The sequence below is a fragment of the Petaurus breviceps genome, unplaced genomic scaffold (assembly GCF_028583685.1).
Source record: "Petaurus breviceps papuanus isolate PSGF00001 unplaced genomic scaffold, PetGlider_PUasm1.0 567, whole genome shotgun sequence".
Taxonomy (NCBI): Eukaryota; Metazoa; Chordata; class Mammalia; order Diprotodontia; family Petauridae; genus Petaurus; species Petaurus breviceps.
Genome location: NW_027186383.1, coordinates 2,471,613 through 2,486,437, shown reverse-complemented (window position 1 = coordinate 2,486,437; position 14,825 = coordinate 2,471,613). Strand labels below are relative to the sequence as shown.

Sequence of the window (14,825 nt, the reverse complement as noted above, 5' to 3'; positions counted from 1 at the left end):
TAAATCAAGATCTGGCTCACATTTTTCCTGAAATGGGAGACATTTCCTTATCCCAATTGTTAGTGCCCCCCATCACTGTGCGTATGGATTTGACATGTTTCCTGTCTACTCCTTTGTATACATTTTGTTTACCTCTATCATAATGTAAACTCCTTGAGATCAGAGACTTTTCCACTTCCATGACAGTATTCCAAGCACCTAGGATAATGCCTGACATGCAGTTGAGACTTAATAAATGGGAAGTGAATTGAATTAGGAGAATTGTGTAAATTTTGGATTGACATAAAGAAAAACTTCTCAGTAATCGGAGCTACCTAAGAGTGAAAGAAGTTACCTCAGAACACAGAATGTTCATCTGAACTAGAGATTTTCCCAGAAGGACTGGAAGCTGTGAGCGCCTTTTCTTCTATCTACTCTCTAGCTGCATCTCTTTTGAACATGGTCAGTTATACGCTATCTCTTCCATTAGGCTGTGAGCCCCTTGAGGGCAGGGACTGTGTTTTTGCCTTTCAGTGTAAGCTTAGAGTTTAACACAGTGCCTGGTTCATAGTAAGGACTTATTAGATGCTTACCGACAGCTATGTGAATGGAAAGCTACTTATTAGTTATATTATCAGGAGATCCTGTTACAAAACTGTGTTGGACAATGGAACCACTGATTTTTCTTCCATTTCTAAAATTCTGTGATTTTTAAATGTAGTGTTCATGTGCCTTTTAAATAGTCTTATTTTTTGGATTTTCTCTTTGACTTGACTATTTAGATTTTTTTCCCAGGGGTATGTTTAAATCATATATATATATATATATATATATATGTGTGTGTGTGTGTGTGTGTGTGTGCATCCCTCCCCCATTTTTTGCTCATATTATATCCTTAAATGATATGTGAAATTTCCACATTCTTATATTTTTTAAACTCAAATTTTGTAAAAGCTTCATATAAAATGTCAACTTATAAAATCATAGAATTGTAAACTGTTGTCCCCGGTAGCTCACGAAGACCATCAACTCAGACATATAAATATGTGTATGGGGGAAGGTGCCATGTCTGTGGAGGGCATACCACACTAATAACTGAAATCCCAGTGCTCTGAAGTTTTGAGTAGTCATATGAAAATAATTTTGAAAGCTAATGTGGAGTCCCAATCTTAAGGAATTTTTAAAAATTATACTGTAGGAGAAGTGAAAATAGAATTAAATTCTAGTACTGTAAAACACCAGCAAAAATTAAAAGGCAAGGAGGAAAATTAGCCAAACCAATATCCTTCCTTTTTACCTAAGACCCAACATCACATTCAAAAGTCATCTGGCTTCTTCTGAACACAGAAAAAGTACATTTACATCAAGGCCTTTACTCCAGAGCAGCTCTACCTTCTGAAACTGGGGGTACTATTTCTCTTTTTCTGATATCACAGGAGGCAATTTTGATATTTTAAAGAGATACATTTATTTGATTATTTTTTTCCAATAAAAACAATAAAAATGTAGCCTCATTCCATCTCATGGGGTCAAATCACAGAGTTTCAGAGTCTGAAATGACAGAGAGAAAGGGGTCCAATCATTTTCCTCCCTTAATATGTGCAACTCTGCTGTACACTATGTCTCCAACTTGAACGTCACTGGACAGTCACATCAAAACCATGGGGTTTTGTTTTCCATTTTTCCCAGATCCCATGCAAGGCCAGACAGAAGACAAAGTCCACACTATCTCAGAATCTGAGGTAAGTGACATACCAGCCAATTAATATATCTCCATCCCTTTTCCTACAATTGCCCTCAAGGACAATGGCACATGGTTTGTGAACCCAGCATGGCTGTGTATTTCCTGCATATTGTAAGTAACAGTGGGAAATGGCTTATATTCAGAAACTTCTCTATTGCCCAATCGATGCTTCTCCATGCCACCTCTTTTAACACTATGGGCGAAATAAAGTTTTATTGACTTTTACCCTAAATTATAAGCAGTGATCATTTTATGTGATATTTGGAAGGGACCTCAAAGGACAATTAGTTCCACCCATTTCTGAACAAGAATATCATGGATACCATGCTTAAGCTATAGTCATCTAAACTCTTCTTGAAGAATTTCTGTAATGTAAAAGTCATTGACCCTTGAGACAGTCTAGTAGACTCTGGGACAGCTCCAGGTGCTAAGGGTTGTTCAGGACATATTTCTAAGTGTTGTACCTAAACTTGTCTCCTGCATCTTCTCTCCACCTCTCCTACTTTTGCCTTCTGGATCCAAGTAGAAAAACGAATTCTTCTTTTCTAAGGCAGTCAGCCATCATTCCCACCTTTGAGTCTTTTCTTCTCCATGTTCCTTCATTTGCTCCTCATAAGGCACACACTTGAGGCCCTTCACACCCTAGTTACCCCCTTCTGGACTATCTTGACTTAGCAATGTCCTTCCTTACATGCACTGCCATATTTACATGAAGCACTCCCTTCTCAGCTCCAAAATCTGTCAAAGAAAAGGCTTACAGTGAGTCAGCCTTCACCTCGATCCAGTTACTGTCTATCTCCTTCAAGGTTCATCTGGGCATAGATGTAGCCACACTCTAGTTCATTCATTCACTCACTCACTCACCCATTTTCTGCTTGCGTCTGAAAATTAGAACACCATACAGAAAGGGCTGACTGCTCACATCCTTCTCCTCATCCCCCACTATTATTTGGAGGAATTGTTTTATGAGTACCAGAGATGGGAGCCTGCCAGTGGGGCCCATTGTGTGCCACACGGTGCCATCCCCAGCAGTCCTATTCACTGTCATTGAAACTCCACCTTTGGAACCAGCAAAGGGGATTAAGATATTAGGAATGAAGAAGTAGATTACATTATTTAGAAGGCTACAAAATGGCCCTTTGTCTCTTGGAGGAACAGGAGGATGTAGGCAAGGTTTTTGTTCTGAACTAAGTTTCTGTTGGGTACATTGCACCATAGCACTGACCTGACTTTCCACTGGGACCCATCATGGAAAAATGTTCTATCCAGTTCCATTTCTTTCTTTTCCCATTAGACGCCTCTTCCTCACAGACCCTGGGAAATGGCGGAGCCCACTTGGCCCAATCCCAATTGAGTTTGTTTTTCCTTTTTCACAGGTGGGTACTTGAGGAAATTTGCTACCCATGTTGCATCACCTGCAAAGTATATCCATCTCAAAGTACAGAACAAGAATCCAATGAGATGAGAGGACAATTGTTGATAATCCTGAAGCTAGTGTTGGATTGCATGTCATCTTTAACAAATGTGGTGTTGAAAGACACTCATTATCACCACTCTGAACAGAAATAACATGCAATAGTGGGGCTGAAAGTCAGGAGGACATCAGCTCAGACCCTCCATCTGAAACTCTACATAAGACACTGGGGAAAACAGTCACTTGATCTTTCTGGACTTCAGTTTCATTATTTGTAAAAGAGATCTAAGAGTACCTACCTCACAGGGATGTAAAATAAAGTCTGTAAAGTACTTTGCAAAACTTAATGAACTATATCAGTGTGAATAACTAATATTTGTAAGTGACTCATTTCCAGAGCTCCCTAGAACTTCCCTAGAGAACATGGAGTGCAGGAGAAGGCTGATCCATCCTGAATGCCATCCAAGTGGGCTTGTTTCAGACCCGTGTGAGAAGGATTTCATTAGAACAGTGTCTCACTCATAGAATAGGACCATTGCACAAACCCCATGGACACAGTGAAACTCTGGTTGCCTCCATTTTAAAGTCACTGAAATCAGGTCTACCACCTTATGTGGACTTTACTAAAAGATTAGCTTTGTACAATCCAGAAACATTTCATGAGGTGAGGTTTGTTTCTCCCACCCTCTGACTCTGCACTGTAATTATGCTTTTCCAGCCAAACAGCATTTAAGCTGCATTAGCTAAAAGCCTGGAAGTTTGTACCACAAACACAAATTCACTTACTAATCTTGAGAGATCAAGTCAACTGGAAAGAGAAAGGCAGTCGATGAGCTGAGTCTAACCATGTCATAGGATCTCAGGTCCGTGGAGCCTCCGAGGCTGTCTGACCCAATCTGAGCTCTTTTTCTTTTTCACTTGTATGTACCTACCTTTCAAAAACCTGTAATCACCATCCAGCAGTAAAAAGAACATGGGCTTTGGAGTCAAAGGCTCTGAACTTACATCCAGCTATGCTACTCACTGTGTGATGTCTAGCAAGTCATCACAGCTCTAAACTGATGACTATGGCCTTTCTGAGCATCAGTTACTCTACCTAGAAAGGGGTGGGATTGGCCTAGATGACCTCTAAGGGCCGTTCTTGCTCTAAATCCTGTGCTCTCTACCTAGGAATATGGAAATATTAAATAGAAGGACCCTTGAGTCCTGTGTCCTTGAATGTAAAGGTTTTTTAAAACCTCTAAGCAACCATATGAGCCTAGTGCCAAAGTGGATGAACAAGAATAGAGGTAGGTTAATCTATGAATGTTTCTCATTCACAACTCATCCCCACTCCAGCAGGTGGTAGGATGAAATGTGTAGAGCGTTGTGTTGAAAAGGGAATCCTTTCAGACAGACTGACTCCATTTTCACTTCCTAGCCTACACATTTTTCAAATGATTCCATGAACCTCCATGGCTGATGGTGAAGCACGAAGGGAGATGAGATGAGCAGAAGGAGAATGCATACCTCTGGTTTTTCCTTAACTTAAATATTGGCTCAACCCAACATGTTGCTCAGGTTTTGTCAGTTTAAATCTTTTACTCAAAAATAAAAGTCACCACTGGAGGAAGGTGATGAAGGAGGAAACACTTTGGGGCAGGAGTGTCTCTCTGTGGTGGCAGTGGGCTGTCCACTGGGCAGGAGAAAGTCTCCCCAGGATTCCACAGGTCTATTGGTCAATCCACACATATTTCCTGCCTGGGAAAAAGGAAAATAAAGAAACTATTTAGTGATCTCCAAGATGTGAAGTAGGGTAGGAAAGAACACAGAAATTCTAAGAAAATCTCCTGAGTTCTACAAGGGTTGGTATCTGTTGTTTTGAAGAGAAAAAACTCTTCAAATAGAATCCTAGATCTGATAGGAATTGAAAGATTAAAATATTGAATGAAGGAATATTCTCCATGAGCAATTGCCAGGCTAATTGGGCAAAGGGTACTAACTCAGTAACTGTTGGCTCCATTCCAGCTGCATGGTTCCATTTTCTTACTGGAGCTGCTGCAGTTATCTGAGTGAAATTCCCCTTTTGCCTCACAATTGCTGTGTAGCATAGATCCAGTACAAGGGCTTTCCCATTGTAGCTACAGATGATTGGTGAGTGAATGAGTGTGCTGGCTGCTCCCTTACAGATGTCCTTCCAGGGCCCAGGGCCCTCATGTGCATGGTATTATGCTGATTTCTTTAGAGTGGCATCCAGTAGCTCCCATAAGAATAAACAGTGTGACATGGCAGACAAGAAGAAGGTCTGTGATAATTCCAGTAATGAGGAGGCAAAATCACTGCCATCTTCTGCCTTGGTCAAATACCACATGAAGTGTGGTGAAAGCTAGAAAGCATGCAGTGGAGGGCACTTCATCATGATGAAGGGGCTGGAGGTCATGTCATCAAGGATTGGTTAAAGGTCATAGGCATGTTGAACTTGGACAAGAGAAGACTGGGCAAGGGAGGATGAGCAGAATCTTCAAGTACTTGAGGGTCTGTAGTAAGGTAGAGGAATTAGCCTTGTTCTGCTTATCATCAGAAGGCAGAACTAGAAGCTGGGGGAGGGGAGGTAGAGGGAGGAAGATTTGTTCTTGATGCTCAAAGTTCCTCCAAACATGAGGTCCCCCAGAGTAGGATGGGTCACCTTGGAGGCCAGGTGCTCCTCTTCACTAGAGGGCTTCTGACCAAGGCCAGATGCCCACTTGAAGGTCCTATCATACAGTTATATGTAAGGGCCCACTTGTTGTGTACACCTGGTCCTTTGCTTTGGTGTGACACAGAATATAAATTCCTTAAGGAGCTCTTCAGCTTTGGAGGCAAAAGTAACCCTTTGGGTCTTTCCTGGGGACAGTATTCTGAAGGGAACTAGCCCATCCCTCCAAGCTATGAGGAATTCTGCAGAATGACATTCAATGGTCATTCATACAGGCAGACCCAAGGCCTCAAGGCTGAAAGGAAGCTTAGAGGTCAGTAACCTTCTACAGCATCCCCACTGAGGGGCCACTAGAAGCCTTCTCCTGAAGCCCTCCAGTGAAGGGGAATGCACTAGATCTCAATGCAGTCGAGTTCACTTGGGGACACTTCTCATTAGAGAATTTGTCCTGATATCAAGTGCAATTTACCTTTTTCACAACTGCTACCTATTGCTTTTGATTCTGCTTTCTATGTTCAAGAACAAATCTGATCTCTCTTCCATGTGAAGATTACTCAAGTACTTCAGGTTAGTTATTACATCCCCCATGAGTCATCTCTTTCCTAGGCTAGGCATCCATCAGTTTCATAATGAAGCCTTTTATGGAATGAGCTCAAGGTGCTTCACCATTTTGGGTGCCTCCTCTGGACACTTTCCAGATGATCACTGAACTTCTTAAAGAACAATACATGAAAGGCAGTATGATGATGGTACTCTGGGTTGGTGGTGGAGTCAGAAACACCTGGGTTGAAGTCCTACTTCTGCCACATTGTGGCTGCATGACCCTGGAGAAGTCGCTTAACCTCTAAATACATTTGGAAAAACTCTTTACTATAACAGTTACTGATCTGAATTGGTTAAGGAAGTTCTCTCACCTGGAGTCCTCATCACCATTAAACTCATAAGTCTGGACCCCCAACCAATGGGACCTAATCCTTTCAATCTCCCCATTTCAGATATCTTGAAAACTGATCCCTCAATCTCCCAAATGAGCTTTTCTCTAGTTTCACTAGCATTGTCGGCATTCTTCATGATCTAGATATTTATAATACATAGGGCAACACGTGCTGTGTATTATATGAGATGATATATTATTACCTATGCCTGTAATTAGTTACAAACGTGACTGGAAAAGACCAGTCTGCCTGTACAAACATGCTTCATGGATACACCATATTGGCAGCTAAAATGAAAATAGCCAATGAGAATTCTGCTCTCTGAGTGGCATCCTGGGCTAAATGCCATGCCCACATCTACTCACCAGTATCTCCTGACACACATCTCCATTAATAAAATGGTCAGAAGTGAAATTCTGAAATGGAACCATGGTCTCAGAAGAAATGGACGCAGAAGGTTTTAAAGTGATGGGGTGGCACGTGCCAGGGGGCAGGAATGTTGGCCCAGGCACCATTTCAGCTCCAGTCCCATGCCTTTTGCCAGCATCCATATTGTCTAATCTTTTCTGGTTGGCCTGGGGCTGGGACTTGCTGGAATCTCGTTGAACATTTCTTGAGCAGAGGTGTGGTCCAGAACTGTTCCCTGCCTGGCTCAGTTTTCTTTGAGTTGGGTGCTGAATTCTGGAGACTTGGTTTGGCCATAAGGTGCCAAATAGAATTTGTTGACTGGGTGAATCACAGCTCTGTATCCCTGTGATAAGTAAGTTCTGCTCAGTGTTAGGTTGTAGGAGGGTCCCTGATTTTGAGGGTCCATGCCCATGGAGTTGCTGAGGTTGAACATGGAGCTGGTTAAGAAAGGGGTGCCGAAATAGGGGTTGGGAACCTTCATGCTGTGATCTCAAATGATTCTCCAGGGGCTGCTGACTCTGTTTGGGCTGACAAGGATTTTCTTGGGATCCATTGGGAAAGCATGGGCTCAGAAGGCCTGAACTGTTTGATGGTGGCCACTGCTGCCGGATGTCTGCAGGTGATTGTGTGGAATGAGTAGAGAGATCATGAGACATTGCTGACAGCTGCCTCCAGGGCTCCCAGCTGTTGTGTCTCTCATTGGGCCCAACCTGGGGTGGGCCAGGCTCCCCAAGGTGACTTGGGTGCTTCTGGCTTACACCATGGTGCTGCATTGTGTTTGGGAGGCACAGTATATGGGTTAGCTGGTTGGATTGTGGTTCCTGGGATAAATAAAGTGGACACTGATGTGCCACATGACAGTTGTTGACTGTAGGTTCTTGGTTTGGGCTCAACAAAGAGTGAGGCTGCAAGGAAGCCTGGGGAGCCCCAACTGGCTCATCCTCATTTTTGTTCATGAGGGAGCCATGAACATGGGACAAGATTCCCCTGCTTGGTAACATATCATAAAGAGATGGCCCAGAGCCTGCATTCTCCCCTCCTTTCACCCTCCACTCATCCAGAAGCAGGAGCTCCAGCTCCTCAGCATTAAGCCCCAGGTTTTCCAGAGCACTCAAGAGATCATTATTGGAGCAGTTGTCATCATAGTCAAGAGAGAGGGAATCCAGGGTAGTTAGAAGGGCAGCTCCTTGATTCAAATCAACCAATTCCTCAGGCTCATCCTCAGAGGAAATCATCTTTGAGGAGCTGTCCAGTATGCCTCCTGCTACCCGAGTCCCAAAGGGATCTTCTATCTGGCTGAAAATGTCACTGCTGCAAGCAAGTTCTGGAGTCATGGCCGCAGGGGACACATAGATGGCCCCATCCTCTGGCATCATGGCGCCATGAAGTGTATTAGGAGCTGAGACATCTAGTTGGCTCTTTTCTCCTCTGAGAGACTTTTTGAATTTAGGCATTTTTCCTTGAGTTTGGAAAGGGTCAGGAGAGCCAGGATCTTGGTGGCTGGCTTGGTACAAAAGTGCTTCCCCAGTGGCAAAGGTAAAAGGATGGTGTAGGGCCCTTTTCTGAAGGTGTTCTCCTCCTTCTTCATCCCTGAAGAGAAGGAAACACCAATATTTAAAAAAAATACAATAAAATTCTAGTTTCTCCTAATAGAGCTCCTAGTCTGTATCAAGAGAATGGCTTTGTCTCTTGGCCCTTGGCAGTGTTGACTGACTAATGGATGGTCAATCCTGGCTCACCTTCACCTCTTAGCTGCCCGGGCATTTCAGAAGGAAATGTCACTCCAAGGGAAGATGGGTACTCACACCAGAGGCCTTTGAGTGGCAATGATGTAATCGGGTTTGCCATTTCTGTAGACGAGCCTGGCATTGGACTGGACCCATCGCCAACGATTTTCTTTGGTCAGAAGACGAAATACCGTCAGGCCACTTTCCCCAGTTCTCATCACTAGGAAACATGTGAATGGCTTAGGGTTAATAAGATTATCTGATATGTCTTTAGTAACCTAAAGTTTAATTTTCCAGACATTATCTAATTAGATTCTGATGACAGCTGTACAAGAGAGACACCATAGGCTTTATTTTGTTTTTTTGCAAATGAGCAAACTCAGTCTTAGAGATGATAAGTTATTGGCTCATGGTTGAACAAGTGTCACCATCAGAATTTGAACCCAAGTCACCCTAACTTCAAGTACAGGGCTACCACATTGCCCTGGAACCCATAATAATATCATTTACTCCTTTTTATTTAAGGTTCCTCCATCTAGAGCTGGGAGGAACCTTAGGGATCAGAATGTCAGCCCCATTCCTTTTTCATATGAGGAAACTGAAGCCAGAAAACCAAAGAGATTTACTGAAAGTCACACAGGGAACAAGTGGCAATGACATGATTCAAACCCAGGTGCTCAGATTCTGAAACTGATGTTCTCCTTGCCTCACTGAAGCTGTTATGCATGAAATTTCTTTTTCTCTTTGTATCCTACCTGCCCCTTAGGAGCAGACAGAATACTGGCTTAATAAATATTTGTTGACTTGAACTGAATTGTTCATGATAAACACTTCTGAATGATTTTCTGGTTTGTTTTAAGTTGGAAAAAAATATCCCATGATACTAAATTCCTTTCATATCTGTGGAACTTAGACTCTCCCTAGTAGAAGGAATGCTCCCTGAGATCAGGGACTATCTCACTGCTGTCCTTATGCCTCCTCCTTCCCCCCACCTTCCCTACCCCCACCTTCTCAGTGCCTCGGTGTTGGGAAGGTCAAATCCCAAACCTGGCCTCACCTATTTCCAACTTCCACTGGCTGCTCTCTCCAACTTCCACTGACCGCTCCTGCTTCTTGCAGAATTACTATCCCACCTTCCAGGTAATGGCCCTGGAAGCTGCTTTCATGCTGAACCTTGAATCTTCTCTTCTCCAGGCAAATGTCTGCATTTCCTTATGCTTCTGTTCTGACATCAGTTCAGTTCATATTGGCAAGTTCTTTCTTAAGTAGCTTGAGCAAGTATTATTATGCTCATTTTATACTTGAGGGAGCTAAGGTCTACAGGGATAGAGCAAAATGTCTGACTTGCCCACAGATGGTTTAGTACTGAGGATCTGAACCTGTGACTTTCTAACCAGAGACTCACTTCCTCAATGCACCTTCCAGGTATGGATAGACCATGGACACCAGAAGCAGATTTGGGGGGATCTGCCAGTTTCCTCCTCCTGCACTTACTAAACACAGCAGGGTATTCAGAACTGCTCAGGACACTGTGTCCATCCCTATCTTCGGTTATGAAGGGGAATGAACAATCACAGCTCTCGGATCCACAGCTGGAAAAGACCCCTATTCAGACCCATTCTACAGAGGTGAAAACTGAGGCCCAGAAAGAGATAAAACCTGCCCAAGTTCATGTCAGTCCATAATGCTGCACAGGAGATACTGAGGAATGATGAAACAAGTTCTTGCCTTAGAGGCAGAGGGTTTGAATCCAAGTTTGGCTACTTATGGCATTCGCAATCTACATCTGGGTTTCAGTTTCTTCCCCTGTAAAATATCTCTGGGTCTCCTTAAACCTCTGTGGTTCTCCAGTTTCCTGTAACTTCTGGTTACATGGATGAGTCAAATTAATTTAACCTCCAGCTTCTTTTCTAAGGAAACTTACTAGTAAATCTCTTTCAGTGTATGCCTAATTAATGGCATACATTTTCATACAAAATATGCAAGAGTTAATAGTCCCCCCACTCCCTGCCCTTCCTCCCTGCCCACAATTTTATTCTCCAGAAGCTCATCCAGTCAAAAAGAGAGCTGTCTTGGTCCATTTCCCACCCCCAGCAGCACATAGTATGCTGCTATTGGGGTGGATATCTCTTCTAAATAGAGACTAGGGGCTTAGATGAGATAGAATACATGACTCCCATGACTCACTGGACTTTCATCTTTCTTTCAACTAGAAATAGCCCAGATTCCTGTTCTCAAGAGATTCCAGTTTGGAGCCTCATTCTGCACTTTAACTTGTATTTAGAAATTTGTTGCCTACAGAGGCCCAGGTTTGAGCCCTGCCTCTGATGATGACTATCTAGCTGGGGATTCTTTGGGAATCACTTAACCTTGCTGTTTCCCAAATGGGATGATAATAATGTCTGTGATCCCTACCTAAAACCACTAGGTGGCACTGCAGTGGATAGACTCAGCTTTCTGAGTTCAAATCTGGCCTCAGACACAGATTAGCTGTGTGACCCTGGGTAAGTCACTTCACCGTGTTTGCCTCAGTTTCGTCATCTGTAAAATGATCCACAGAAGGAAATGGCAAACCACTCCAGTATCTTTGCCAAGATAACCCCAAATGGGGTCACAAAGAGTCAGACATGACTAAAAGTGACTGAACCAGAGCACATGCCAGGCTCTGGGCTAAACACTAGGGATACAAATAAAGACAAAAGACATTCCCTGCTCTTGAGGTGCTCACAGTCTAATGGGAGAGAAAACATGTCAATGAAAGGGAAAAACATCCTGCAGGAGGTGGGACGGAGCTGAGCCTTAAAGGACGCCAGGCTTCTGGGAGATGGAGGGCAAGAGAGAGAGCATGACACTCAGGGAATGACTCCTGCCAAGGCATAGAGGCCAGCGAAGCCCATCAAGCGAGAAGCAGCAAGTGGGAAGGTCTGGCTGGGTCACAGAATGCACAGAGACACGATGGGCAAGGTAGTAAGGGACCAGGCCACAGAGGGCTTTAAACACCAAGCAAAGGGACATGTATATAACATGGAGTCATTGGAATTTATCAGACCTGGATTTTGGAAAATCACTTTGGTGTTCCTGCCTCAAATTTCTGCTGTCCCCGGGCCTCCCCCTGATCTAGCATGGAGGCTATAGGAGTAGAGAAAAGAGGGTGTGCACAAGAGATGTTGAGGAGGTGGAAGCAACACAAGTCCACAATAGACCAGATACATTGGGTGAGGGAGAATGAGGATGAGATTGACTTGGAAGGTCAGGGAAGATGGTGATGACAGGGGAGAAGGCCTCAGTGGTGGGAGATAATGAGTTCTATTTTGGACATGACGGGTTTAAAATGCCTATAGGACATTCAGATAGAAATGTCAAAGAGGCATTGGTGGTACCAGACTGGAGAGGTGAAGACCAAATATGCAGACTTGGGAGTCATGTGAGTTGAGAGACAATTGAGACCTGAACTAAGAATGGGTCACTCAGGATGGCCAGGTAGCAGAGTGAGTAAGAGCACTGGTCCCAGTGTTGGGATGACCTGGGGGATAGAATCCAGGCTCAGACACTTAGCACCCACCCAGAAAAACCTGGCCGTGTAACCTTGAGCAAGTTACTTAACCCCAATTGCTTAGGGGCGGCCAGGTGGCTCAGGGAGTAAGAACACCAGCCCCAGTGTCGGGATGACCTGTGGATCGAATCTGGGCTCAGATACTTAGCACTGCACCCAGAAAAACTGGCCATGTAACCTAGAGCAAGTTACTTAGCCCCAATTGCCTTAAAAAAATTAAAAAATGGGTCACTCAATGAGAGATTGTAGAAGGGAAGGAGAGATATTATAAAACAGATCCAAACAAATGAAAAAATATATATAAAGCAATGTGAAATATCTCATTGGAAAAACCACTGACCTGGAAAATAGATCCAGCAGAGATAAGTTAAAAATTATTGTACTATCTGAAAGCCATGATCAAAAAAGAACCTAGACACCATCTTTCAAGAAATTATCAAGCAAAATTGCCCTGAAATTCTAGAACCAGGGGGCAAAATAGAAATTGAAAGAATTCACCAATCGCCTCTTGAAAAAGATCCCAAAAAGAAAACTCCTAGGACTATTGTAGCCAAATTCCAGAGTTCCCAGGTTCAGGAGAAAATACTGCAAGTAGTCAGGAAGAAACATTTTGAGTATAATGGAAACACAATCAGGGTAACACAGGATTTAGAAGCTTGTACATTAAGGGATTAAAGGGCTTGGAATATGATATTCTGAAAGTCAAAGGATCTAGGATTAAAACCGAGATTCACCTTCACAGCAAAACAGAGTATAATGCTTCAGGGGAAAATATGGTCATTGAATGAAATAGAGGACTTTCAAGCATTCTTGATGAAAACACTAGCACTGAACAGAAAATTCAATTTTCAAATACAAGAAGCATGAGAAGGTAAACAGGAAAAAGAAATCATAAGGAACTTATTAAAGTTGAACTATTTACATTCCTACATGGAAAGAAGATAATTGTAACTCATGAGACTTTTCTCAGTGTGAGGATAGTTGAAGGGAATATATATATATATATATATATATATATATATATATATATGTATATATATATGTGTGTGTGTATATGTACATATATATGTATAGGAGGCTGTATGAGTGTATAAATATATATGTATATGTGTGTACATGTATACAGAGACAGAGGACACAGAATGTATTGAATATAAAGGGATGATATCTAAAAAATAAAATTAAAAGGTGAGAGAGGAATATAATGAGAGAAGGAGAAAGGGAGAGATAGATCAGGGTAAATTATCTCATATAAAAGAGGCAAGAGAAAACTATTACTATGTAGGGGAAGGGCAGGAAGATGAAAGTGAATGGGTGAATCTTACTCTGATTGAATTTGGCTTAAGGATGGAATAACATATACACTCAATTGGGTATCTTCCCCTACAGGAAAGGGGGGGGAGTAAGAGGATAAGAGGGGGGATGATAGAAGGGAGGGCAGATTGGGGGAGAGGGCAGTTAGAAGGACACACTTTTGAAAATGGACAGGGTCAAAGTAGAAAATAGAATAAGTGGGGGTGGGATTGGATGGAGGGAGATATAGTTAGTCATTCACAATATAACTACTATGGAAATGTTTTGCATAACTACACATTCACAACCTATATTGAATTGCTTATCTTCCCAGTGGGGGTGGGTAAGGAGGGAAGAAGAGAAAGAATCTGGAAATCAAAGTTTTAAAAATAAATGTTTAAAAAATGTTTTTTACATGCAACTGGGAAATAAGATATACAGGCACTGGGGTATAGAAATGCATCTTGCCCAACTAGAACGTTAGGGGGGTAGGGGAGGATATAAGAGCAGATTGGGGCTAGAGGGATTCAGTACTCTCACTGTCTTGGGGTGGGAGTAGAGGAAAGATGGGAAGAAAATATGTAACTCAAAATCTTGTGGAAATGAATGTTGAAAATTTAAAATAAATAAATAAATTGGAAAAAAAGAAGGAAAGAAGAGAAGAGAGCCTAGGATAACAGGTCACTCTTGCCCCAGAAGTTACACAGCCACTAATATAAGGAACTAAAATGTTTGTCCAGCAAAACCTACTTGCCCTCTTCTCTGATGGAATGGGCTGTCCTGGAAATGGATGATTGGACAAACAGACCCAGGGGCAAGTAATGGAATCTGAAGAGATTTGGAGTCAATATAATGAAGAACATCTCTATGCTTACTGTGTTTCCCCGATAATAAGACACTGTCTTATTATTTTTTTGGACAGAAAAACACCAGAGGGCTTATTTTCAGGGGAGGGCTTATTTTAATGAACATTGACAGCAATTTTAATGAACAGGTAAATGTGAACAAAAAAATGTACCTTTCTTCAATAAGCAAATCACTGGGGAAGAACAGGATGACGCGCTCACTTCTGCAGCTCTGATTGGATGCAGCTCAGAG

At 42.6% G+C, this 14,825-nt stretch overlaps 1 protein-coding gene across 1 annotated transcript in view; it reads right to left on the bottom strand.

The window, feature by feature from the left end:
- Nucleotides 1-1,422: 1,422 nt before the first annotated feature.
- Nucleotides 1,423-14,825, bottom strand: part of LOC138173216 (aryl hydrocarbon receptor-like) — a 76,441-nt gene continuing 63,038 nt past the window's right edge. The window contains exons 9-11 of the mRNA XM_069103129.1: nucleotides 8,960-9,101; nucleotides 7,112-8,744; nucleotides 1,423-4,877 (exon numbers count right to left, since the gene is read on the bottom strand). Of these exons, the coding sequence (XP_068959230.1) occupies nucleotides 4,722-4,877; nucleotides 7,112-8,744; nucleotides 8,960-9,101 (1,931 nt within the window). The 3' untranslated portion in view covers nucleotides 1,423-4,721. The remainder of the gene's footprint in view (nucleotides 4,878-7,111; nucleotides 8,745-8,959; nucleotides 9,102-14,825) is intronic.